General features: G+C 40.1%; 1 protein-coding gene across 3 annotated transcripts in view; it reads left to right on the top strand.

The window, feature by feature from the left end:
• Positions 1 to 24,477, top strand: part of SP140 (SP140 nuclear body protein) — an 87,369-nt gene that overhangs the window by 51,949 nt on the left and 10,943 nt on the right. For all 3 annotated transcript variants that reach the window (XM_034955335.3, XM_034955337.3, XM_034955336.3), the window contains 7 exons: positions 6,588 to 6,653; positions 7,994 to 8,074; positions 10,136 to 10,210; positions 12,655 to 12,759; positions 14,842 to 14,984; positions 16,469 to 16,516; positions 19,617 to 19,658. In XM_034955335.3, the coding sequence (XP_034811226.2) occupies positions 6,588 to 6,653; positions 7,994 to 8,074; positions 10,136 to 10,210; positions 12,655 to 12,759; positions 14,842 to 14,984; positions 16,469 to 16,516; positions 19,617 to 19,658 (560 nt within the window). The remainder of the gene's footprint in view (positions 1 to 6,587; positions 6,654 to 7,993; positions 8,075 to 10,135; positions 10,211 to 12,654; positions 12,760 to 14,841; positions 14,985 to 16,468; positions 16,517 to 19,616; positions 19,659 to 24,477) is intronic.

Genomic DNA, 24,477 nt, shown 5'->3' on the forward strand with positions numbered 1-24,477 from the left:
GATGGTAATTAAGAGATATAACACCGGTAGTTTTTTTCTTCATGATTCAAAATACTATTTTATGTATGTTTTCCAGTATACACAGAACTGTGTCTTATCACATTTCTTTATCCATTCATCTGTTGATAGAGACTTAGGTTGTTTCTATGTCTTAACTACTGTGAATTATGCTGCAATGAACATGTGGATGCAGATACCTCTTTAAGATATTGGTCTCATTTCCTATAAATTCATACCCCAAAGTGAGATTTCTGGATTGTATGTATTTCTGTTTTTAACTTTTTGAGGAACCTCCATACTGTTTTCCATAATGGCTGTACCAATTTACATTCCCACTTAGAGCATACAAGGGTTCCTTTTCCCCACAACCTCACCAACACTTGTTATCTCGTGCCTTTTTGCTAATAGCTATCCTAATAGGTGTGAGGTGATGTTTCATTATGGTTTTGAGTTACAATTCTCTCATGATTAGTAATGTTGATTGCTTTTTTTATAATCCATTGGCCATTATATGTCTTCTTTGGGAAAACATTTATTAAGATCCTTTACCCATTTTTAAATCAGGTTATGACATGCTTTTGTTTTGTTTTGTTTTTTTGCTATTGAGTTATGTGAGTTCCTTATATATATTTAGGTAGTAACCCTTATCAAATACATGCTTTGCAAATGTTTTCTCCTATTCCATAGGTTGCCTTTTCATTTTTACAATTATTTCATTTGCTGTACAAAAGCTTTTTAGAGTGATGTAGGTCCACTTGTTTATTTTTGCTTTTGTTGCCTGTGCTTCTGGTGTCATATCTAAAGAATAATTGCCCAGACTAACATCAAGGAGCTTTTCCTCTGTTTTCTTCTAGGAATTTTATGGTTTCATATTTGACATTTAAGCCTTTAATCTATTTTGAGTTAATTTTTGTATATGGTGTAAGCCAAGCGTCTAATTTCATTCTTTTGCTTGTGGATATTCAGTTTTCTTAGGACCATTTATTGAAGAGACTGTCTTTTCTCCATTATTTATTCTTGGCACCCTTGTCAAGATTAAATGCCCCTTCTTGACATCTGTATTCAGCATAGTGATGTAAGTCCTAGTCAGAGCAAGTAAGAAAGAAAGAAAAGGCATCCAAATTGGAAAGAAGTTAAATTGTCTCTGTTTGCAGGTAACATGATCTTCTATGTAGAAAACCCTATAGACTCCATCAAAAAACTGTTGGAACTAACAAATGAATTAGTAAGGTTGCAGGATTCAAAGATCAGTTGTGTTTCTATGCACTAACAATGAACTATCCAAAAAATAAATTAAGAAAACAATCCCATTTACAATAGCAACAAAAAGAATAAAATAGGCACCAAGTTAACAAGAGGTGAAATACTTGCACACTGAAAACTATGACATTGATGAAAGAAATTGAAAAATATACAAATAAATGGAAAGATATCTCATGTTCATGAACTGGAAGAATAGTGTTAAAATGTCCATATTACCCAAAGTGATCTGGAGAGTCAATGAAATCTCTATCAAAATTTAAATGACATTTTTCACAGAAATAAGTAAAAGGAATCCTAAAATTTGTATTGAATCATAAAAGACTCCAAATAGTCAAAGTAATTTTGAAAAAAAAAAGAAACAAACTGGAGGCCTCATACTGTCTGATTTTAAACTATGTTACAAAGCAAGAGTAATCAAAACAGTATGGTACTGGCATAAAAACACACATAAACCAATGCAATTGAATAGGGAACCCAGAAATAAACACTCATGCATGTATGTTCAAGTAATCTTTGATAAGGACAACAATTACAGAATTTTCTTTATGTAGATGTTCCACACATCCACTTTTCTTATCTGCTTTATTGAGCTGTAATTTGCATAAAACAAATTCATCACCTTTAGGTATAACCTAATTTGTTTTAACAAATGTGTGCAGTTATGTAAATACCTCCACAATCATGACATGTATCATTTTCATCACCCCAAAGTCCACTTGCATTCTTCTCTCCATTCTCTGGTTCTTGACAACAGCTGATCTGTTTTTTGCTAGTTTGTTTTTTAAAAGATGGGGCCTCACTGTGTGTTCCAGGATGGCCTTAAACTCCTGGGCTCAAGTGATCCTCCTGCCTCAGACTCCCAAATAAGTGGGAATACAGGCATATACCACCCCTAAACCAAGGTGTTTTTTTTTTTAATTTGCAACCTAATGTGTGGTCAATATTTGTAAATGTTTTCTGCCCCTTGAGAATAATGTACATTTGAACTATTTGTTAGGCTCTGGCTTCACTCCATGTATATTGTTTTTATCAAGCACAACTTTCTTGTTTAAATTTGTGTCCATATAATTTAAATTTTATTTGCTCCATCAGATTTGCATACAAATGTGTTAAATTCTTGCACATGGTTGTATATTTGCCAATTCCTCTTTATTTTGTTGCTTTACTTTAAATATTTTGAGGCTATTTATGATTTATAACTTTTTAATGGATGTTTTTCTTTTATCATTATACAGCATTCTGCTTTATCCCTGTTAATGCTTTTGCCATAAAATCTCTTTTGCCAAGTACTAACATTGTTACACATACTTTTATGATTTTTAAAAAATATTTTCCACTCACTTTATGTGATGCCCTTTTGTTCAGTTTTCTTTTATGTCTCTTGTAACTGCACTTAACTTTTGTAGTTTTGTCTGATATTCCTAGCTTCTTAATAGGTAAACTTCAATTTGTTTACATTTATTGAGTTTCCAGATGTATACAGACCTATATCTTCTGTGGTATTGTTGACCATTCTCTATTTGTATCTTTCGTGTCTCCTTCCTGCTTTCTAATGGATTGGTATAAAACTATATATTCTCCCCTTTCTCCCTGCTGGTTTGGAAATTAAAGATAAAATTTCTGTAATCTTTTAAATTATGCCCCAATCCCAAAAGATGACAAGGATCTTATCATGATTTCACTACAAACTGAACACCCCATCTCTACCATTTTGGCTATTGTTTAATATTTTATTTTTAACTATAAATTTTGAAACTATTATCATTTTTACAGTTGATATTTACTTAATTTAAAAAAAATTATTTTGTATACTCACCATTGTTCTTTTTCTTTGGTTTCACTTTTTGTCTAGCTGAAGTAAATGCTTTGTTTTTTCTAGTGAGTGATCTCTAAGTGGTAAACTCTATAAGTGTTGGATGTACAACTTTGTCTTTACGTTGATAGAACTTTTTAGCTACATTAAAAATTCTAGGTCGATAATTTATTTCTTCTCAGTATAGTAAAGTGATTACTATATTATTTCCTGGAATCTATGGTGTGGCTAATAACAATTATTCTCTTATTGTAACTAACTGTAACTTCTTGGTAAATATTCTGTCCTTTCTCTCTAAAAGCTTTTATTCCCCAAAATTTAATCACAAAAATTTTAAGCATACAGAAGACTTGGGAGAATTATACACTAAACATCAATATACTTTCAAATAGATTCACAATTAACATTGTATCATTCCTGCTTTATCACTTTTCTATTTATCTATGCATTTCTCTATCCACTCACTAACCGGTGGTCAAGTTTGAAACATTTCAAGGCTGCAGACGTTAGCACTCTTCCCCCTCAAATACGTCAGAATGTATATCATTAACTAGAGTTCAATGTATATTTAGAGTTCTTTTGTTAAGATAAAATTTACAATGAAATGCACAAGTATTAAGTGTACCATTTGATGAGTTCTTATAACTGCATTTTTCTGCACCATCAAAATTCTTATCAAGATACAGAACATGACCATCACCCTGGAAAGGTTCCTTACGCCCTTTCTGGTGTATCTCCACCCACTACCCATCAGGGCAATCACTACTCTTCTTTTTAACTATGATAATTTGGCTTTTAAAAAACTTTATATAAATAAGGTTTTATAGCATATTCTCTTTAGAGTGGGATTTATTTCACACAGCATGTTTTTGAGATTCATCCATATTGTTGGATGTCTCAGTAGTTTGTTCTTTTTCATTGCTAAGTAGTGTACATTATCTGGATATACCAAATTTTGTTTATAATTCTCCTATTGATGGACACCTCGAGTTTTTTAAGTTTTTGCTATTATGAAAACTCTGCTGAGTACATTCTTGGAGGAGTCTTCCTGTTTTTTCATATCTCTTGCATAAATACCTAGAAACAAAATTGCTGGGATATAGAGTAGATGCATCAGTTCTTTCCCCCAGGACCCATGAAAAGGATGGTGCAGAGCAAGCCCAGGTGGATGCTGCACTCATAGGTGTGTGCAGCAGCAGAAGAATGCTTCACTGAGGAAACCTATGGGATTATAAGGGGACCAATAGCAAACCTGCCCAAACCTTACCTCTGAGGGAGACATTATCTTTTTAGCTGGAATTTAAGCAATTCTCCTCTGGGGATATTAAGCAAATCTCCTCTGGGGATCTTAAGCAAATCTCTTCTGGAGGCATCTCCTCTGGAAAATTTCTAAGGAGGGAGATGTTCTCTACTTTATACTGGTCAGGGATACATTTGCCCTATAATCTGGAGGCTACATGATCTCTAGCTTCCAAGGCCGCTTTGGTATTCAAATATCCTTGAAGTGATACTCTGAGGCATGTAGAAATGCCATGGAGAATGGCCTCCCAGCAAATTCACCCCACATTTTTGCTTCTGGCAAATTTCCCCATGAAGACACCACCCCATCAGCCACTCTGATTATTCGGACCCATGGGTCCACACCCATTCAATTTTTTTCCTGCAACATTTAACAAATCTTGACCCAGTGCAGTGGCTCACTCATGTTATCCCAGTACTTTGGGAGGCCAATACAGGAGGATCACTTGAGGTCAGGAGTTCAAAAACCAGCCTGGACAACATAGCGAGACCCCGTATCTACACACACACACGTAGCCACACACATTTCATAAACTGTAAACGATCTAGGTCCCTTATGACCACCTCTAGGGTACAAGTCCTTATGTGAGGGCGGCAAGTTAGTGCCTGGCTTTCATACAAGAAGCACAATCCCAAGGGCACACGTGGTGCTCCCAGAAGGGAAGTGTATACAATTGTTGGGCTTCCCTGAGTGGGATGTACATTAGTAAGGGAGAAGGTGAACAGTGTCTCCTACGTGGCTTCTGGCTGGCTGTAAGCCTTGGGGTTCCCAGTTCTGTTCATCCTTGATTTGTTTGTGTGTGGCTGGGGAGAGGGTGGGCATATGGGGGACTGCTTGAGGACAGTCTGTCCAATCTGTCCTATTTGTCCATGTCACCAACCAGGTGGCAGTCCCCCGTAACAAATGACTGAGAATAGTGGTGGAGACTATGTCTAGAGGGTTCTGTGTGGGACCTCAGAAGCTGGGCCCAGCCCCTGCCATCTCATGGCTGGTGCAGAGAGGCTGACTCAGCATTCTCAGAGGCGGGAGCACTAGAGTAGTGTGTTTTCCTTCTGGACAAAGGATCCTTGGGTTCTTCTGAAAGACAGATATCACCAATGCTCCTGTTTTCTCCCATACCTCTTTAGATGTCTGGATTTTTGCTCTTGCTTCACTGCTGCAAAATCTGCTATACCATTCCAGTGGCTGTACCTTCATCTTTTGCCCTAATTATCTCCTTTTCTCACTTAGACTTTCCATCTACAAAATTAGACAGAAGTAGAGGAAAAGCATTTTATAAAATGCGCCTGGAGTTAAATCTGAATCCCTAGGCACTTTGAAGGCCATACCCACCAGGCTGGTAGGGGAAAGAATGAGGCATCATCCCTAGGAATGACCAGGGTCACAACAGAATCCTGAATTTTCAAGATAGGTCTACAGAACACTCGCGATCCCCACCACTTTTGTCCTGGTCACTATCCAGGAAGGAGATGATCCCTTTCTGGGGATTGCTCCCTTCAATGAGCCTACTGCCCTCCCATAGTGTGCGGACAGGAGGAGATGAGGGACAGTCAGAAAATCAGTGCACTGTGGAGTCACTTTTCTGATAAAGGGCACATCAGACTGCAAATGGTCCAGAGGCCAGATTCAGGACACTGATGAGTTTCTGGGGTCACCATAGCGTTCCTGGAGTCAGCTGCTCTGCAGCCTGAAGGAGGGCTGACAGTGTGGAGGCAGTGCTGAGATTATTTAAGGAAATTATATAGAAATTCTATAATGATTATGTAATTACATAATGAAAACTCTCCATATCAGAGTTCAGAATATCTCCCAATTTCCAATACAGAATATTAATCATGACACCATCAGCTTCAAGGAGGATGCCCTCTCATTGCACATTTGAATTTACACAACAAACACTTGAAAAAGCAACATGCAACAGCAGTTATCATTCACTCTAAGGTGCCAGCAAGAGTTAATTTTCCATTAAAAATTTTGTTCAAAGGAAGGTCATCTCCTGTAGTCTCTCCCAAGCCCATGGCCCAAGGCTCATGCAGAGGTAAAATATAACTCTGTACTCAACCTCCACGCTGCTACACTGATCATAAAGTATTTTGCCCCATTCCTGCGGACCAAAGTATGAAAAAAAATCTTTAATACTATTGGCATATAAAACTCAGAGAATTATATTTATACCTCTGCATAATTAACTTTATTCTCTTTGGTTTGAAGGAAAAAAGAGGGGGCATGGCTGGAGCAGAATGAGAATGAGAAGGCAGAAAAACAGCCAACAAAATGGTAAGCAGGCAAAGTGAAGTAGTTACAGCTTTTGAGTTTATTAGGGCACTGTCCATTGTATTCTGGAAGGCCTGCAGTTCCCCAGGGCCAGAGTTCTGTACCTCCTGTATCCATTAGGATGTAGACTAACAGGCTGTGACAAAGAGGCCTGAGAATGCAATGGCTTCAACAAAATGGTTTCTAATGCATGTAATAGTCCAGAGGCCCACAGTTAATAGGGAGGTGTTATCATCCTCAGTATGACTTTCTTTCCTAGCTCAAAGTATTTTTATTAATTTGGAAAGACATTCCTAAGAGGGCTAAATGAAGAAATCAGGGTGTATGTGTATGTGTGCACAATTGTAAAAATACATATATGTATAACCATATTTTATGTGAAATTCATACTTGTGAAGTATATTTTTATGTATCCTGATATACACATATGTAATTATTTATCTGTACATATAAAAAGACATAAATATAGAAAAATAGATGGCAGTTCATTCATAAAAATATATGCAGTGGTTACATTTGGTCAGTGTAATAGAGGTGATGTTTATATATTTTTATCTGTGGTTTTTAAATGTATGTGTATATATTAAAATATTATAAATCTTCAACATTTTTGATGAAAAAGTATTATTCAAAAAGTAACATATGCAAAAAGAAAAGACTAGGAGAATATTTTTGCACAAATCATCATCTGGAGATAGCCATCCTCATCTGTGGCTATCTCCAATGGTGATGTTTCATATCATTTTATTTTCTGAATTTCCTGTAAATATATTTATTCTTTATAATCAGGCCCCTGAAATTTTCGAAATTTATTTTAGCCATGGTCTGGGGACTTCCATTCTTCTAGACGATGAAGGCTAAGTCTCATTTTCTAAATGATTGTCAATTTTGAATCAGTGGATCTAAATAGTAAGATTTTAGAGTCCTATTGAAAGTTATTAATTTTTACCGATCTTGCCAGTTGATGTGGCTTCCTGGTTGGTGGATGTGACAGCTTTGTTTGGAAAGAAAAAAAAGTGGCTGCATGCATTTTAAGAATGGCTGTTTTCAAATTGAAAATTTGTTTGGACTCAATCATTATAACATTTTCATTTAAGTCTGAATCATTATAACATTCTCATTTAAGTCTGTGTGTATGTAGACAAATTCTAAGAGACTTCAATGTGCAATTAAATCCTGTGTGTAACTTAAAAGTCGACACTCCCAAAAGCAGAAAATGCTCTGGACACCTGCTCGAGGGGATCCAGAATGAGACCCAGGACTCCCTCACTTGTGTTTGTTCCTGCCTGACAGCTGTTGTTCTGCCCAGTTCTATTAATACATTTTCCCCTGCCTATCCCCAGATAATAGCAAAGCCGACGGCCAGCTGGTCTCCAGTGAAAAGAAGGCGAACGTGAATCTGAAAGACCTTTCCAAGATTAGGGGTAAGATAAAGTTTGTCCGCTCTCCCTTTGCCCTACAGGTCAATACAAATTTTACTGAGGTATTGACGAGCCTAGATCCACCTTAATTGTTTACTCATCAAGCTTAGTCAATTGGAGAGCAGTGAAATCTAAAAAAGCAAACTCATTATAAACAGGGGTTGTAAGTTGATTGTATTCATATCATAGATCTTATCTGCCCAGTTTCTAAAATAGTTTTCCTCTGTGTTTTATCTCATTTTCCTGGAAATTCCTTTGCCTTAAATCATTGTTTTATTAAAATGGCTGGACCCGGTAAATTGTAAGCCGAATACAGGTTTATTCTCTCACTGCCCTTTGAAGTCCTCCTCCTAGATGAATTCTTTCCTGCCTTGAGCAAGCTCTATCGCTTTCTTGTTCCCTTTTAAAAACAATAAGAGTCTCATTTCAGTAGTTGGGACCTTTCTGACCTAGTATTAAAACTACAATGTCTTCCCCAGTTTAAAGCACCTTCGCTTCTTCAGCCTAGGCAAGCCTTAGTCTGGAACACATATAGTTGGGGGTGACATGGTCAGTGTCTTCTCTTATTCTGTCTTGGCCCTACCCCCACTCCATAGCTGTTGGCTTGGTCCCATCCAGGATTGGGGAGGTGAGAGAGATGGGTGAGATCAGAGTGTGGAAGTGTCTTGCCTGACAGGTGCAGCCGTGAAATGACATTGCAAGTGGTTGATGCACAATCACTAGCTCTTTCTTCCATGAGATGCTTTCATCAAGTCCACTGCAAGGGAAGGGGAGGGGTCAGGCATCACAGCTTGACTTATTTTGAAAGAAATAGAGCTTTACTTCTACAACCTGGATGTGAGTGAAGGGCTGAACCTGGCATAATCAGTTCCACCAACTCTTTCTAAGGTTACATATGTGGCCTGGTGCATTGTCCTAGGATACGGGTGCTCAACTCAACCTACTTGCTTGGGACTTTCTCAGTTTTGCCCATGAAACTCTCATTTCCAAGCCATAGGTCCACTTTGGGTCTGATTGGTCCTTTTTACTTTGGTGGCCTAATATGCTCATGATATGCTTAGAATTTATAGTACTTAGGAATGCATAGGCTGGAAAATATTTCCTCATGGGGCCTACATGACCCTGATCAGCACCCCCAGATGGTGGTCATTGGATGGTGGACATCCAGCACAAGAAGGAAGGAACATTTTGTTTTCCTGCCTTGGAAAATAAAACACATTTGAACAATAGTAAACATTGAGATGCCCATTCACAGCCAATTAACATGCACTTGGGAGAATATCATCGGCTGCGGTGTCTGCCATGTCAATCCTTGATTACTATTTGGAATGAAGGCTGTGGAAGTCTCAGTTCTACCCATTCCTCATAGTTAAACTTCTTCTGATTAGTTTCTTAGATCCTAATATTTATTTTGTCCAAAGCCATGTGGACAAAGCCCTGGTCACATTTACTATTACTTTCAGCACGAAGGTACAAATATCTTCCCCCAATGTGACATGTGCAGCATACATCTCACCTATGGGACACCTAATAGGGTTTACCTTAACTCACAGAACTGTCATTTATTTGTGTCTCTGCTGAGAGAAACCGAAATGCCTTCATTTAATTTTGTAGTTTTGTCTCAATTTTCTCTGAATATTTTAGTTTCTGTAATGACGGTAATCATCATTTTGATCTTGCAAAGATTAAATAAATTAATGGATATGTAAGTGTTTAATGTGTATTATATGTCATATATATTTCAAATATATATGTTTGGAACGAAATATGAAATGAACCTTCAAAATATGGAATGAAGCATTAATACTTTTGCTTGAGATATACATGAAATACTGATTTCAATTAGTTTTTTTCCTAACATAAGAATAGGAAAATGAAATATAAAGTGAACCCAACATTAGCTATCTAATTCTTCATACCTTAAAGGCTAGGGTTTAAATCTTTTTATTTATACATTAAACAGGCTTTTGGAAAGTTACATTTAAATGGAATTTTTGAAAAGCTGTAATATTTGTAATACAGCTGCTCATAAATGACTGTGATTATATTATTCTACTTTCTCAGGGAGAAAGAGAGGCAAACCTGGAACCCACTTCACTCAGAGTGACAGAGCTGCACAGAAAAGAGTCCGATCAAGAGGTAAAAAAGAAAACAGGAATGCACTTTCAATAACTAAACATCTAATTTCCTGTGCGGTACACTGTACTTTCAGTAATAAACCCATTTCCTTAATTGTTTTATGAGCTGTAGTAACTAGTGAGAAATGTATCCTATTTGGTCATTTTCCAAAATGTGTCAAGGAAAGAAGGAAGTAAGTTGGTGATGGATCTACAACCAGATCCCAGGGGCCCAGGGGCCACTAAAGTGCTACTTTCACTGAAATGATAAATTTCAAGGCTGGAGATAGTTCATTGCCGTATAAAGGGTATAACTCATAAGTGATTTAACTGACCTTCCTCTGACTACTCAGAAAGCCACAGGTTGCACACTAAGGGTGAAGCAGAGTTGTGGTTAGAGATCTGTGTCCTAAGACTTTCTTTTTCTTTGTGTGGGCTTAGGCTGATCATTTGACTTTCTTTGTCTCAGTTTTCTCATCTGGAAAGCAAGAGCGTGAATTAGGCCAACTATCTTTCTTTCTTTCTTTCTTTTTTTATTCTTTAAGTTCTGAGATACACGTGTAGAATGTGCAGGTTCTACAACCCATCATCTACATTAGGTATTTCTCCTAATGCTATCCTTCCCCTAACCCCCAAATCCCGACAGGCCCCGGTGTGTGATGTTCCGTCCCTGTGTCCATGTGTCCTCATTGTTCGACTTCCACTTATGAGTGAGAGCGTGTGATGTTTGGTTTTCTGTTCCTGTGTTAGTTTGCCCAGAATGATGGTTTCCAGCTTCATCCATGTCCCTGTAAAGGACATGAACTCATTCTTTTTTATGGCTGCATAGTATTTCATGGTGTATATGTGCCACATTTTCTTTATCCAGTCTATCATTGATGGACATTTGGGCTGGTTCCTAGTCTTTGCTATTGTGAACACTGCTGCAATAAACACACGTGTGTGTGTCTTTATAGTAGACTGATTTATAATCCTTTGGGTATATATCCAGTAATGGGACTGCTGGGTCAAATGGTATTTCTGGTTCTAGATCCTTGAGGAATCGCCACACTGTCTTCCATAACGGTTGAACTAATTTACACTCCAACCAACAGTGTTAAAGCTTAGCTATTTCTCCACATCCTCTTCAGCATCTATTGTTTCCTGACTTTTTAATGATTGCCATTCTAACTGGCGTGAGATGGTATCTCATTGTGGTTTTGATTTGCATTTCTCTAATGACCAGTGATGATGAGCTTTTATTCATGTTTGTTGGCCACATAAATGTCTTCTTTTAAGAAGTGTCTGTTCATATCCTTTGCCCACTTTTTGATGGGGTTGTTTTTTTCTTGTAAATTTGCTTTAAGTTTGTTGTAGATTCTGGATATTAGCCCTTTGTCAGATAGATAGACTGCAAAAATTTTCTTTCATTCTGTAGGTAGGCCAACCATCTTTCTTTTTAGTCCATCCTGGTCCTAATAGTCTGCCTTTCTAAAAATTTGTCTCAGGACCAAGGACAGCTCCCCCGTTTATCATGACTTCTGTTGCCCAGGCTGGAGTGCAGTGGTGTGATCTCACTGCAGACTCCACCTCCCAGGGGCAAGCAATTCTCCTGACTTAGCCTCCCAAGTAGCTGGGATTACAGGTGGGCACCACCATACCTGGCTAATTTTCGTATTTTTGGTAGAGATGGAGTTTCGCCATGTTGGCCAGGCTGGTCTCGAACTCCTGACGTCAAGTGATCCACCTGCCTTGCCCTCTCAAAGTGCTGAGATTACAGGTGTGAGCCACCATGCCTGGCCCTACACCTTTGGTTGGAAGGGAAGGATTCACTGCTCACCCTCCTGGAGTTCCTTTGAAGACCTTTCACCCCCTTCTCTGTGAAATCAGGTCTCCAGTCCCCCACCTGCAACCCCATATAATTTTCAGATTATTCTAGAGCTCCCTGAGCTCTTCTCTTAGCTATGGGGAAAGCAGACAGGACAGAGAAATGAGCTAAAGCAGAGAACAAAAATAGAAGGCAGACATCATCTCCATTAGGTTATCCCATCATTACCCTCTCCCTGCTTGCCCCGTCAGTGTTCAAATGGGGAGACTGAATATGATCTCTGGCTTCATCTAAGGCTACCTACCTGCAGCAAAACAGCATAGCTGGAGAGCTTCTGTCAGAACAGTGACAGCAACTGTGTTTCATTGTCATATAAGAATCAGTGGAGCTTACGAGATTAGGAGTTAAACCAGTTTTACTGAAGTCTAATTTCTCTGCTAAAGCATTCTATTTTGTGTGAAATTTGAAAGGTGAAATTGGGGTAGACATGCTTTAATTATGTATCAAAAATGCCACTTGGAAGAAAGACTTTGAAACTCTAGAGGTTTTTGGAATAGAATTTCCTAAGTATCCCTCGTGTCTTTATAGGAATTACCTCAGTAGGGAGGGGGGACGTGCCTTTGCAAAGTGAGACAGAATGAAGAAATCCTCTCTTTCAGCTTCAAGAAAGCACAAAGATGAAACTGTGGATTTTAAGGCTCCTTTGCTTCCAGTGACCTGTGGTGGGGTGAAGGGAATTTTACATAAGAAGAAATTGCAGCAAGGTAGGTTTTATGGTCTTCTTTAATTTGCAGCTCCTATCTGAAGGCATCACAAGTAGTGGGGAATTATCATGTGAATTACACATCATTCAAGGAGTTTGGTCCCAGTTTGGCTTGAGGGAAGGAGGAAGGGGTTTCTAAGATGACGTTTACAGACTTTAAGAAATCGCAACCATTAGATGCTCACTTGCACGTGGAATGTCCAGAGGGTGCCCAAAGAACCAAAGAGAAGGCAGGAACATCAATTCACAGATGGAAAATGTCACGTATTTTACTTTGAATCAGACAGAAAAATGAAGAGGCCCTCAACCTCGACCTTCATATTCTCTCTCCCTTCTGGAGTGCCATCACCAGGGCAGGGTGCTTGGTATAGGGAGATGATCACAGAATTTGGGATCAGAAAGCCTGAGTTCCAGCCTTTGCTGTTCCAGGAGTGACTGTTCCATTCTGAGTAGAGAAGGGAACCTTTCTGAACCTGAAATGTCTCATCCAAGAGAGGGAACAATAATGAAAAACCTGCCTCATGATGTAGCTGTGAGAATTAATTTGCATATTGATGTAAAATATGTAAATTTACATGTTTTTACTGTAAATTATAAAACTTTGCCAAAAAAATGTCTATTAGAATGGCCATCATCTCAGACCAATCTTAACATGACTCTTTGGATGTCAATTAACAGAAATGTTTGCATTGTGACTATTTCTAAACAGCTTTACTGAGATATAGTTCACATATCACACAACTCACCACTTAGAGTGTACAAATCAACTTTTTTTTGTATAGTCACAGAATTGTACAGCCATCATTATCCTCTAATTTTGGAACAATTTGTTCCCCACTGAAAAAAAGCCCATGTCAATTAGCAGTCAGTGCCCATTCCCACCTAAGCAGCCACTAATCTATTTTCTGCTCTATAAGTTTGCCTATTGTAGGCTTTCTAGAAGTGGAATCCTATAATACATGCCCTTTCCTGACTGCCTTCATTCACTAATTGTGATATTTTCAAAGTTCATCCACAATGAATGTATTAGTATTTCATTTCTTTTATTGACAAATAATATATTTCATTGTATAGATATACCACACTTTGTTTATAAACTCATCATTTGGAACTATTTTCACTCTTTGGCTATTATAAATAATGCTGTTCTGAACATTTGTGTAACAAGTTTTGTGTGAACATATTTCAGTTCTTTTGGGTATATATTCAAGAGAGGAATTACTACATTGTATGGTAATTCTATGTTTAATTTATTGAGGAATCACCAAAGTGTTTTCCACAGTGGCTGCACTATTCTGTATTCCTACCAGCAATGTATGAAGGCTCCAATTTCTCTACATGCTCACCAACTTTGTTATCATCTGTCTGTCTTTTTTTATTACTGTCATACTGTCATCCTAGTGGGTATGACATGGTATCTCATTTTGGTTTTGGTTTGTGTTTCCTTAATGGCTAATGGTGTTGAGCATGTGACTATCTTTTACATATAAATTAAATTTTTTATCAGATAACATTTCACAATTAGTTTTTTAATATCAGCTACCCGTGATTGCAGGGATATGAAAATTTCTGTTTAATAATGCCACTAGACTGCATAAAACATGTTATAATTGAGAGTGCAGATGTTGCGGGAGTGACCCCCTGAGCCACAGGGCACCCATCTGAGACCGTAGCCCCAAGTTGAGGATTCTGCCTCCAACATTGCCCTCACAGCCATCTGGAGACTCAGGCCTGGCCTCTACTTCCAAATTTGAATAGCAAGTTGGAGTCCTCTCATCTTTCAGAATCACTTGCTTTTCCTTCTGTAAGTGCTTTTGAAATGCTTAAAAGGTTGCTCTTGATGATAACCATCACTCTCCTCATGGATGAAGGTCAAAGAAATGTGCACCCCCACCAGGAAATATCCTTAGAGGGGATTTTCAGGCTGGATTTGGGGCCTCTGTAGTCTGAGAGGGAAGGCCAGACTCTCCTGCTATTGATCTTCATCGCAAATTGGGTGGCTCTAGATCCAGTGTGGTGAGTGGCCACAGTCTGTGCGCTGGGAACAAAGAGGGCTCAGGATCAAGTTACCCTGGTCTTACAGGAATCTTGGTGAAGTGTATACAGACTGAGGATGGAAAATGGTTCACCCCCACGGAATTTGAAATCAAAGGAGGCCATGCAAGATCGAAGAACTGGAGGCTGAGTGTGCGCTGTGGCGGGTGGCCCCTACGATGGCTGATGGAGGTATTCCAATGACAAGGGGCCAGACCTGTGTCCCTTCTTGTTCCCTAATAATGAGGAGACTGTTTATTCACCAAATATTTGTTAGGTTATAGCTAAAGCCTTGATGCCAGTGGGTTTATCCTCTCACTCAGGAGAGAGGGACCCCACATTCATAACCACACTACAGTGCAACACATTGACGTTGTACCAGGGGCTCCGTCAGGATAGACTCAGCAGCTTGGAGGAGGAAAGGGTCATTCTGACTAGGGTGCATGCAGACAGCTTTGTGCACTGAAAGAAAGAAGGGAGTTGACAGTCAAGCAGTGGAAGAAGACACTTCAGAGAAAGAATGGCATAAAAGCCAGAATGCCATGAAAACCAGAACCATGGCAAAAGTAGCTCTGTGGATTTAGGTAGCACAGGTTGTGTGCAATTAGGTATAATTTAACAATTGGGGCTGGTTGTGCAGGTCTTTAATGCCAGGCTAAGGAGTTTAAACCTGTAATTGAGATAACAAGGATTCAGTGAAATCTTCTAGGATTGGAAATGACATTTAAAACAATATTTTATTTTATTTATTTATTTTTTAGGAGACAGTCTCACTCTGTTGCCCAAGCAGGAGTGCAGTGGCTCAATCTCGGCTCACTGCAACCTCCACCTCCCAGATTCAAGTGATTCTTGTGCCTCAGCCTCTCGAGTAGCTGGAACTACGGTTGTGCACCACCATGCCAGGCTAATTTTTGTATTTTTAGTAGAAATGGGGTTTTGTCACGTTGGCCAGGCTGATCTCGAATTCCTGGCATCAAGTGGGAGGCCTCCTCGGCCTCCCAAAATGCTGGGGTTACAGGCGACAGCCACCCCGCCTGGCTGTAAAACAGTATTTTAGACAGCCACGGGGCTTTCCCCCTAGCAAACCTATACTCAATCTAGAATGCTCAGTTCAAGTGTTACCCCTTCCTGAATGTTCATTGATTGACCTGGTCATGGGCCATTGACCAGGCCTTCCCAGCGCTCCTGAGCCCTCTACTAAGGCCTTTCATTCACTGTTTTATATTTATTCTTTTGTGAGTGCTTTTTGTCCGTAGACTCCTTTAGGTTGTCCCATCTTCATGTGCCCAAGATTGATCAGAATTACTGATACCCAGTAGCAGGCAATGTGTGTGCTGCTTGGATAGCTCTGGTGTAAGGACTCCAGCTGGAGTGGCACTGGTGGGACTGGAAGAGAGGAGATAGGTGGTATGAGATTGTGAAGGAAAACCTCTTAGGACTTAGGAAAGAAGCACAAGAGAAGGGAAAATGGTCCTGAAGATGCTTTTCTGGCTTCTATTGATTGAAGTCTAGAAGAAGCACAGGTGAAGACAGGGAGATGGTTTCTCATTAGACACCTTGGATTTGAGCTGGCAGTGGAACACTCAGGTAGAAATATTTGGGAGGAGGTTGGAAATGCCAGACTCACAAAACGGAAACACAGGCTGACCATATACCTGAATCTTTTTGTCTTTCAGAATGGATTTCTGCCTGATCCTCCAAGAATACGTTACAGGAAAAAAAAGGTGATTATTACATAGCTTTATATAGCTTCTTGTCACATAACTGATTTAGCATGCACAAAATCTTATTTTATGGGGTCTGAAATTGGGTAGGAATAATTAAGCTTTCACCTTCTTCACTACTCACCTTAAAATACTTTTTGCATGTATTCCTTCAGAGTCGCTAATTTGAACACTAAATGTATATAAAGCTAGGTCCTGTTTGGATTCAACCATTTCATATGAAGATGATAAGGAGCCATCAGAATATACCTCCTGGGAGTGTTTTAGCAATAGATGCAGATGTCTTAAGAGTGTCCAAGTTGGAAAGTCAAGCATAGTCATGGGATACATAAAAATATTTCATAATAAGGTGAGAGGATCACCTTCAACTCAAAATTCAGATTTTTTTCATTGAAGTTACTATTTTCTAACTTTAGTGAAATAGAATGGAGCAGATATTTGCTCACATCCGTTTGAGACATGCATGAAACCATATATCATTTAATGAAATCGGCAACAAAAAGAATATTTCTTTTCTGATCCTTCACATTCTCTTTCACCTTCCAAAAAAATGTACACACAGACACACAGAATGTCTTCTCAAGGTGAAATTATTTCCTGTTACCACAATGGTGCCACTGAGGAGGAAGATCTCCAGAGGCAAATGTATTTTATAGGAGGGGCTGACCAGGAAAATCTTTTATGGTGATGTCACCTCTTTGGCTCTACCAGAGGGACTGTGCAGACCTGCTTTTTATCTGTGAAAGTGATTTTTCCCTCTCTTGAAGAATGCAACAAACAAATAGATTAAGTGCAGTGTATATTCAGGACAAGGTGATGGTTTTTCCAAGACTGGGTGTGAATGAGAACCTGAGGAGGGGGAAGAGAAAAATGTCATCCTTATGCACTTTAGGTAGAAATACGCATTCAAGACATTCACAGACTTCTAAAACAGCTCACACATAGCTAGCCACTAAGCTTCATATTCCACTGGGAACCTGAGATGCGGGCCTTTACATTATCTGATATACTGGCTGATTTGAATTTTCAGCCACTGAGACATTTCATCCACTGGGTTTCCCGAAGGGAAACTATGATGTCACCTATTCAGTGACTACACTAAAGACCAGCATCTCTACCTTTCACTGGGTGCCAAGAGTAACTGAGTCTGGATGACCCAAATGAGCTGGCAATTTCCGACTAACCGACTCTCCCTCTATTCTGGGGTGCAAAACTTAGCAGCGACAAGGTGCAGTTGCCTCTATATGTTGTGTCTCCTCATGGGGGAGAACAGAAGGTCCCTTAAGTGGCAGATCCAGGATCCATTATGAACTCCATGGGTCCTCTGTGCCTCTCAGAGCTTCTCTTACTTGCAGAGCCATTTGGCTTTAGGAAATTTCAGTGTCACTATGAGTGCCACATGATAGCATCTCTGCTCATGACAAGGGCCACATAGACCTTTTGGTGGCACCTGAGATATTGTAAAGCAATCTGATATACTCACCCAGAATAATTGTTGTATGATAATGTTTGCTTAAGAGCCTCCAGTGATTTCTAAGTGAATCAACATTCATTTATTCACCCACTCAACATATAATTATCAAGCACACACTAAATGCCAATGGCCATTACAGAAGATTGACCTCAAAAATTATTTCAGGCCAAACATGGTCACTTGAGCCTATAATGCCAGCATTTTGAGAGGCTGAGATGGGAGGATCATTGGAGCCCAGGAATTTGAGACCAACGTGAGCAACATAGTGAGATACCATCTCTACCAAAAAAAAAAAAATTACCCAGACATTGTGGTGTACACCTGTAGTCCCACCTACTCAGGAGACTGAGGTGGGAAGATCACTTGAGCCTGAAAAGTCAAAGCTGTACTGGGCTGTGATTTCATCATAGCACTCCAGCCTAGGTGACTGAGTGAGACTCTGTCTCAAAAAATAAAAAAAGTTTTAAATTTATTGTCAACATGGATGAATTACAAATGGGGTGGGGTGGGAGATTCTAGACCAGTTGGAGAGGCATTCAGTGACAAGGTCATCTCTCAGGTGCTTGTCCTTTGAATCACACTTGTTTATGGCCTCTGGGCCCTGGGCTACAGACAAAAGCTAAGGCTGCCTGTATCCCAGAAGGGAAGGATGCCAAGTCATGTCATGGATATCCAAAAGCAATCTAAATAAATGTAGTGGGTTACCTCTTAAAAGTCAGTCAACCTGGCATCTTCTTGTGATTTGGATAGAAGGGAGAGGGAGAGAGTTTCAGGAAAAAGAGCTGCAGCACAGAGGACCTTGGAGGCATTTTATCACCAGGGCTGTGTCCCTAGGGGAGCTGCAGAAAGCAGTGTTCTTCTTGTCTGGGACACTTGCATGGCCTCTAGGACTCTGAGCCCTGTGGTCCCAGGAGGCTGTGGGAGATAAATCCTCAGCCTGATTATTATTGAGGCTCCTCTGGGTGGGATGACACAAAGGCCAAGTTTAGGAAATATGCCTGAGGGCCCCTTGAAGTAAGAGGACAAGTAGAGCTTCTCTGACTTGGCCTGTGCAAACTAGGTCCAGACTCCCTGCAGGGAATGGGACTTGCATTGGGCTTAACGGTAGTACTTGCACACTTTTTATTCTTTCAGTAGATATATAGGTCCAAAAAATCAGTTATGAGGTAAAGGGAAGACTGTTTAAAAAAATAAAACTTTAGGCAAAATAAAATTTATAGCATTTATTTGAGCAAAGAGCAATTCATGAATTGGGCAGCACTCAGAACAAGGAGAGGTTCAGAGAACTCTGCTGTAGCAGCCCAGACAGTGAGGCCAACACAGAAGTAAGACAGAGAAACTATATTTAATGGGTTATCATAGAAAGATGATAATTAGAGGTTAGATGGCAGATTCTAGTTGGTAAAATCTCTAGTTTCATTTTACTGTTTACATCAGGTTTCAGTTTGCTTACTTAGAAACTTAAACCACTGGAGCCACCCCAGCCTACTGGCCTTCTCTCTTCCCAATTATTTTTTAACAACTGGTTCCTGAATCCCTTCAAAGAATACTATTTAAATTTAAATAAGTGATAGATGGAAACATCACATTCAATATTATAAATCAATCTTTCTGCTTTTTCAACAGAGAATCCTGAAGTCTCACAACAATAACTCAGTTGACCCTTGTGTAAGTACAAATTCTGAACTATGACCCCCAGAATATTCCACTCCTTTCTCCAGGCATATGTTCTGTGTCATGACTGCTGTTGCCTGAAGCATGTTCAGTCTCAGTTGGAGTATGCCGCTGTGTGAATTCAGTTGCATCACCCAAGCCAGGTAGATGTCCCTGGGCCTTGGATGTCTCATTATGAAAGCACCCTTTCCATCTGTTTCAGTAGAAACCTTCCAATGTCCTTATTTCCCCTGGAAAGTGAGTATGGGAGGCTTAGCTCCAGACCACTGAGGTCTCTTGAGACAGAGCCTGAAGTGGTAATGGGTAGGGCTGGCCTGGTGATTAGGGGGAAGGAACAAATGTGAGAGGATAACAGCATTTTCAAGTAAGTGGTGTGGATGAAAGGGAAAGTCCCAAAAATGCACTCCAAGGTGTAGGGAGAGCTGAAGATGGTCATAAGCATCAGCCAGAAGGAACAGACCAGGCCAAGCTATTATGTTCAAGGTGTTGATCCTGTCATTAGCCCTGTAAAGGAGTACATACAAGGCAAGGGGTCCTTTACAGAGCTCGTTTGGATGGTTTCAGGGAAGCCATTAGGGTGCTCAGCTGGTTAGGACTGAAACCATCACGACCTAGCAAATCCTGAGGCATTTTAACTCAACTGCTTATCTGGTACTCAGTACCATGCAGACTTTCTGATGCCACAGGCCCCATCCATTCTCTGCTTGCTATATGACTGCCTGCTTTGGGTTCTGCCAAAATCATGGATAAGTCCCTTCTCTAAATGAAATCGTGATTTGATTCTTTTCATTGCAGTGAGATGTCTGTTTTAGGCAGGGTCACCTTCTTGCACAACTCTGGGGGACAGCACTCACATAGAATATCATGCAATAGCACTGACACATGATACTTAACAGAGGAGGGATACTGAAATAGTTTTATACCTCCAAAGCAGTCCTCCAACCAGATTTAGGTCTTTTCCACACTGATTTTGATGTCTGGCCAACTGAGGGACTTTTCAATAACTAAAACAGCCCTGGAAGTCAGTGTTTGTGTGGCTGATTTTGGATGGACTAGGCATGGAGGTTTAGGTTTCACAGCTCACAGCCAGATATGTGTGGGGAGAAGAGGGAAACAGTTCCAGCAAAGGTATGGTCACCCCTGTTAATAATTTTTCCAAGGCCAGTAACAACATTGACTTATAATATCCCCATGCCTCCATAACCAGACTTTGCTCAGGTTGAATCTCATATTGTCCTGCAGCCTGGAATCACTTGAAGAGCTTTAAAAAAATATTGTTTCCTGGATCCCACTTCTGGGGAAATTATAATTTAATCATTCTGGACTACGTATGACTTGAACATTAGGATTTGTTTAAGATCCCCAGATGTACTAATTCTGATATATAGAATTGCCCATTCTGTCACCTAAAGAATACCAGTGCCTGTGCCTCAACCCTGACCCATTGATTCAGAATCTCTGGTGTTGGGTTCAGGACATTAGCATTTTATATACTCTCCTGAGATGAGTCTAATGTACAGCCAGGTCAACAACCAAAGAACCAGAGAAATTAAATCTCTTCTTGAAAAGATATGGGTTTGGAGAACAAAATGGCAGATAGGAGGCAGGACTAACTTGCTCCTCCTACTCAGATGGACAGAACAGCGTGTTGAGACTCACACTGTGAACTTTTGCTCCAAGAACCACTGCAGGAATATACCAGCAAAACTGAAGGAAGTCACACACCCTTTAAAAGAAGTGGCTTGCCACTGCAAACTCTGTGAGACAGCCAAAAAACTGTGAGTCCTCAAAGTGTGAGAGGGAAAAAGTCCACCTCTGAACACATATCCTCACTGGGGAACCTGGAAATCCAGATCACAGGAGAAGGATTTCACCTAACCTAGAGCTGAAATGAATTTAGAAAGCTGGGTGAAATATAAAAATAGAATAAGCAGCAGGAAGAGGTGCCTTCCCCAAGGATCCCTATAGGCATTTCAGTCCCCAGGGAAGCCATTTCTGACTTTATCTCACAGTCCTTGGGGAGGGCAGCCAGTACAATTTGCGGAGAGCCATGGGGAGAAGGAGGCTTCCAGCTGAACTCTGTAATAATTTTAACCAAGCACAAATTTTCCTGGTCAGAATCTGGGGGTGTGAACCTAAAGTACAGATATAAGCACAGAAGCCATGGCAGGCAGGGGGGGGTGTGAACCTAAAGTACAGATATAAGCACAGAAGCCATGGCAGGCAGGGAGGGGTGAGAACTGAAAGCCCTGCTTGCTTTCTCAATGGGGGCGCTTGTTCCTGGGGCAAGATCTTAGCTCCAGGCAAAGGAGGCCTGGATATAAATTTGGCTCTGTTGGCTGTTGGGCACCACAGCGGGAGTGAGACTGGCCTTCCTGGCTGCCTGGGTGCTGGGTGGAGCCTGTCACTGCTGGCTTCCCTTACTTATCTGGTGAACTGTATGAAGCAGCAGAGGCAGCCATAATCCCCTCTGGAACATAAATCCATTGGCCTGCGAGCCACCCTCTCATCCCCCACAGTGGCCACAGCAAGCCCTGTCTGAGAATCTGAGCTCAGACACACCTAACCCTGCTCCCAGCTGATGGTCTTTCTCTACCTGCCCCTGTAGCTGAAGACAAAAGACATGGACTCATGGGAGCTCTGTGACCTCACCCATCACCTGAGAAACCCGAACACTTATCCAGTGAACTTAGGTCAAGCTTGTATCCCCCTCATATTACTTGCAGCTGATGCTGTCTTGAAAGTGCCACCTCCTGGCCAAAGGCCAGCCAACTAAGTCATTACAGCCACTCATAACGGAACCACCTTGCTCCAGGAAGGAGAAAACAACAGCTAATTATACTGCCTATAACCTCCTGGCTAACCAGAGGTCCTGAGTCTGTCTGTGTGACAACTTCACTGCCGGCATAACCAGCATTTGAGAAAACCAGTGTACTAAACAAAACTACAACCAAGGACTCTCACAGAATCCACTTCACTCCCCTGCTACCTCCACTGGAGCCGGTGCTGGTACCCTTGATTGGGAGAACTGAAGACAGATCATATCATAGGACCCTTTGCAGATACTCCCCAGTACCAGCCCAGAACCCAGTAGCTCTGCTCTCAGGAAGTTTGGCTCTCAGGAAGCCCCATCCCTAGGAGAGGGGGGAGAGCACCACATCAAGGGATCACCCTCTGGGACAAGAGAATCTGAACAGCAGCCTTGAGTTTCAGATTTTTCCTCTAACATAATCTACCCAAATGAGAAGGAACCAGAAAAACAATTCTGATAATGACAAAACAAGGTCCTATAACACCCCCAAAAGATCACATTAGCTCACCAGCAATGGATCCAAACCAAGAAGAAATCTCTGAACTACCAGAAAAAGAATTCAGAAGTCAATTATTAAGCTACTCAAGGAGGCACCAGGTAAAGGTGTAAGCCAACTTAAAGGAATTAAAATAATAATACAGGATATGGATGAAAAAGTCTCCAGAGAAATAGATATCATAAATAAAAATCAATCACAACTTCTGGAAGTGAAAGACATACTTAGAGAAATACAAAACACAATGGAAAGTTTCAACAATAGATTAGAACAAGTAGAAGAATGAACTACAGAACTCGAAGACAAGGGTCTCAAATTAACCCAATCCAACAAGAAAAAATAACTTTTTAAAAATGAACAAAGCCTCCACGAAGTTTAGGATTATGATAAATGACCAAACCTAAGAATAATTTGTGTTCCTCAGCAAGAAATCTAAAAGTTTGGAAAACATATTCGAGGGAATAATCAAAGAAAATGTTGCTGGCCTTTCTAGAGATTTAGACATCCAAATACAAGAAGCTCAAAGAACATCTGGAAAATTCATCATAAGAAGATAATCACTCAGGCAAAGAGTCATCAGGTTATCTAAAGTCAAGATGAAGGAAAGAATCTATGAAGCAAAAACATCAGCTAAACTACAAAGGAAAACTTATCTAATGATTAGCAGACTTCTCAGCAGAAACCCTACAAGCTAGAAGGGTTTGGGATCCTATCTTTAGCCTCCTTAAACAAAATAATTATCAGCCAAGAATTTTGTATCCAAGAAACTAAGCTTCATAAACGAAGGAAAGATAAAGTCTTTTTCAGACAAACAAATGCTGAGAGAATTCACCACTACCAAGCCAGTGCTACAAGAACTGCTAAAAGGAGTTCTAAATCTTAAAACAATACATCAAAATATACCAAAATAGAACCCCCTAAAGCATAAATATCACAGGGCCTATTAAAAAATAACACAATGAAAAAGATAAGGTATTCAGGCAACAGCTAGCATGATGAATAGAATAGTACCTCACATCTCAATACTAATGTTGAATGTAAATGACCTAAATTCTTCACTTAAAAGATACACAATGGCAGAATGGATAGGAATTTACCAGGCACCTGCTGTCTTGAAGAGACTCACCTAACACATAAGGACTCACATAAACTTAAGGTAAAGGGGTAGAAAAAGATATGCCATGCAAATGGACACCAAAAGTGAGCAGGAGTAGGTATTCTTACATCATACAAAACAGACTTTAAAGCAACAACAGTTAAAAAAGACAAAGAGCGACCTTATATAATGATAAAAGGACTAGTCCAACAGGAAAGTAGTGCAATCCTGAATATATATGCACCTAACTGTGGAGTTCCCAAATTTATAAAACAATTACTCACTTTGGGAGGCCAAGGTGGGTGGATCACAAAGTCAGGAGATCAAGACCATCCTGGCTAATGCAGTGAAACCCCATCTCTACTAAAAATACAAAAAAAAAAAATTAGCTGGGCGTGGTGGCAGGCAC

This window comes from Pan paniscus, chromosome 13 (genome assembly GCF_029289425.2).
Source record: "Pan paniscus chromosome 13, NHGRI_mPanPan1-v2.0_pri, whole genome shotgun sequence".
NCBI classification, from domain to species: domain Eukaryota; kingdom Metazoa; phylum Chordata; class Mammalia; order Primates; family Hominidae; genus Pan; species Pan paniscus.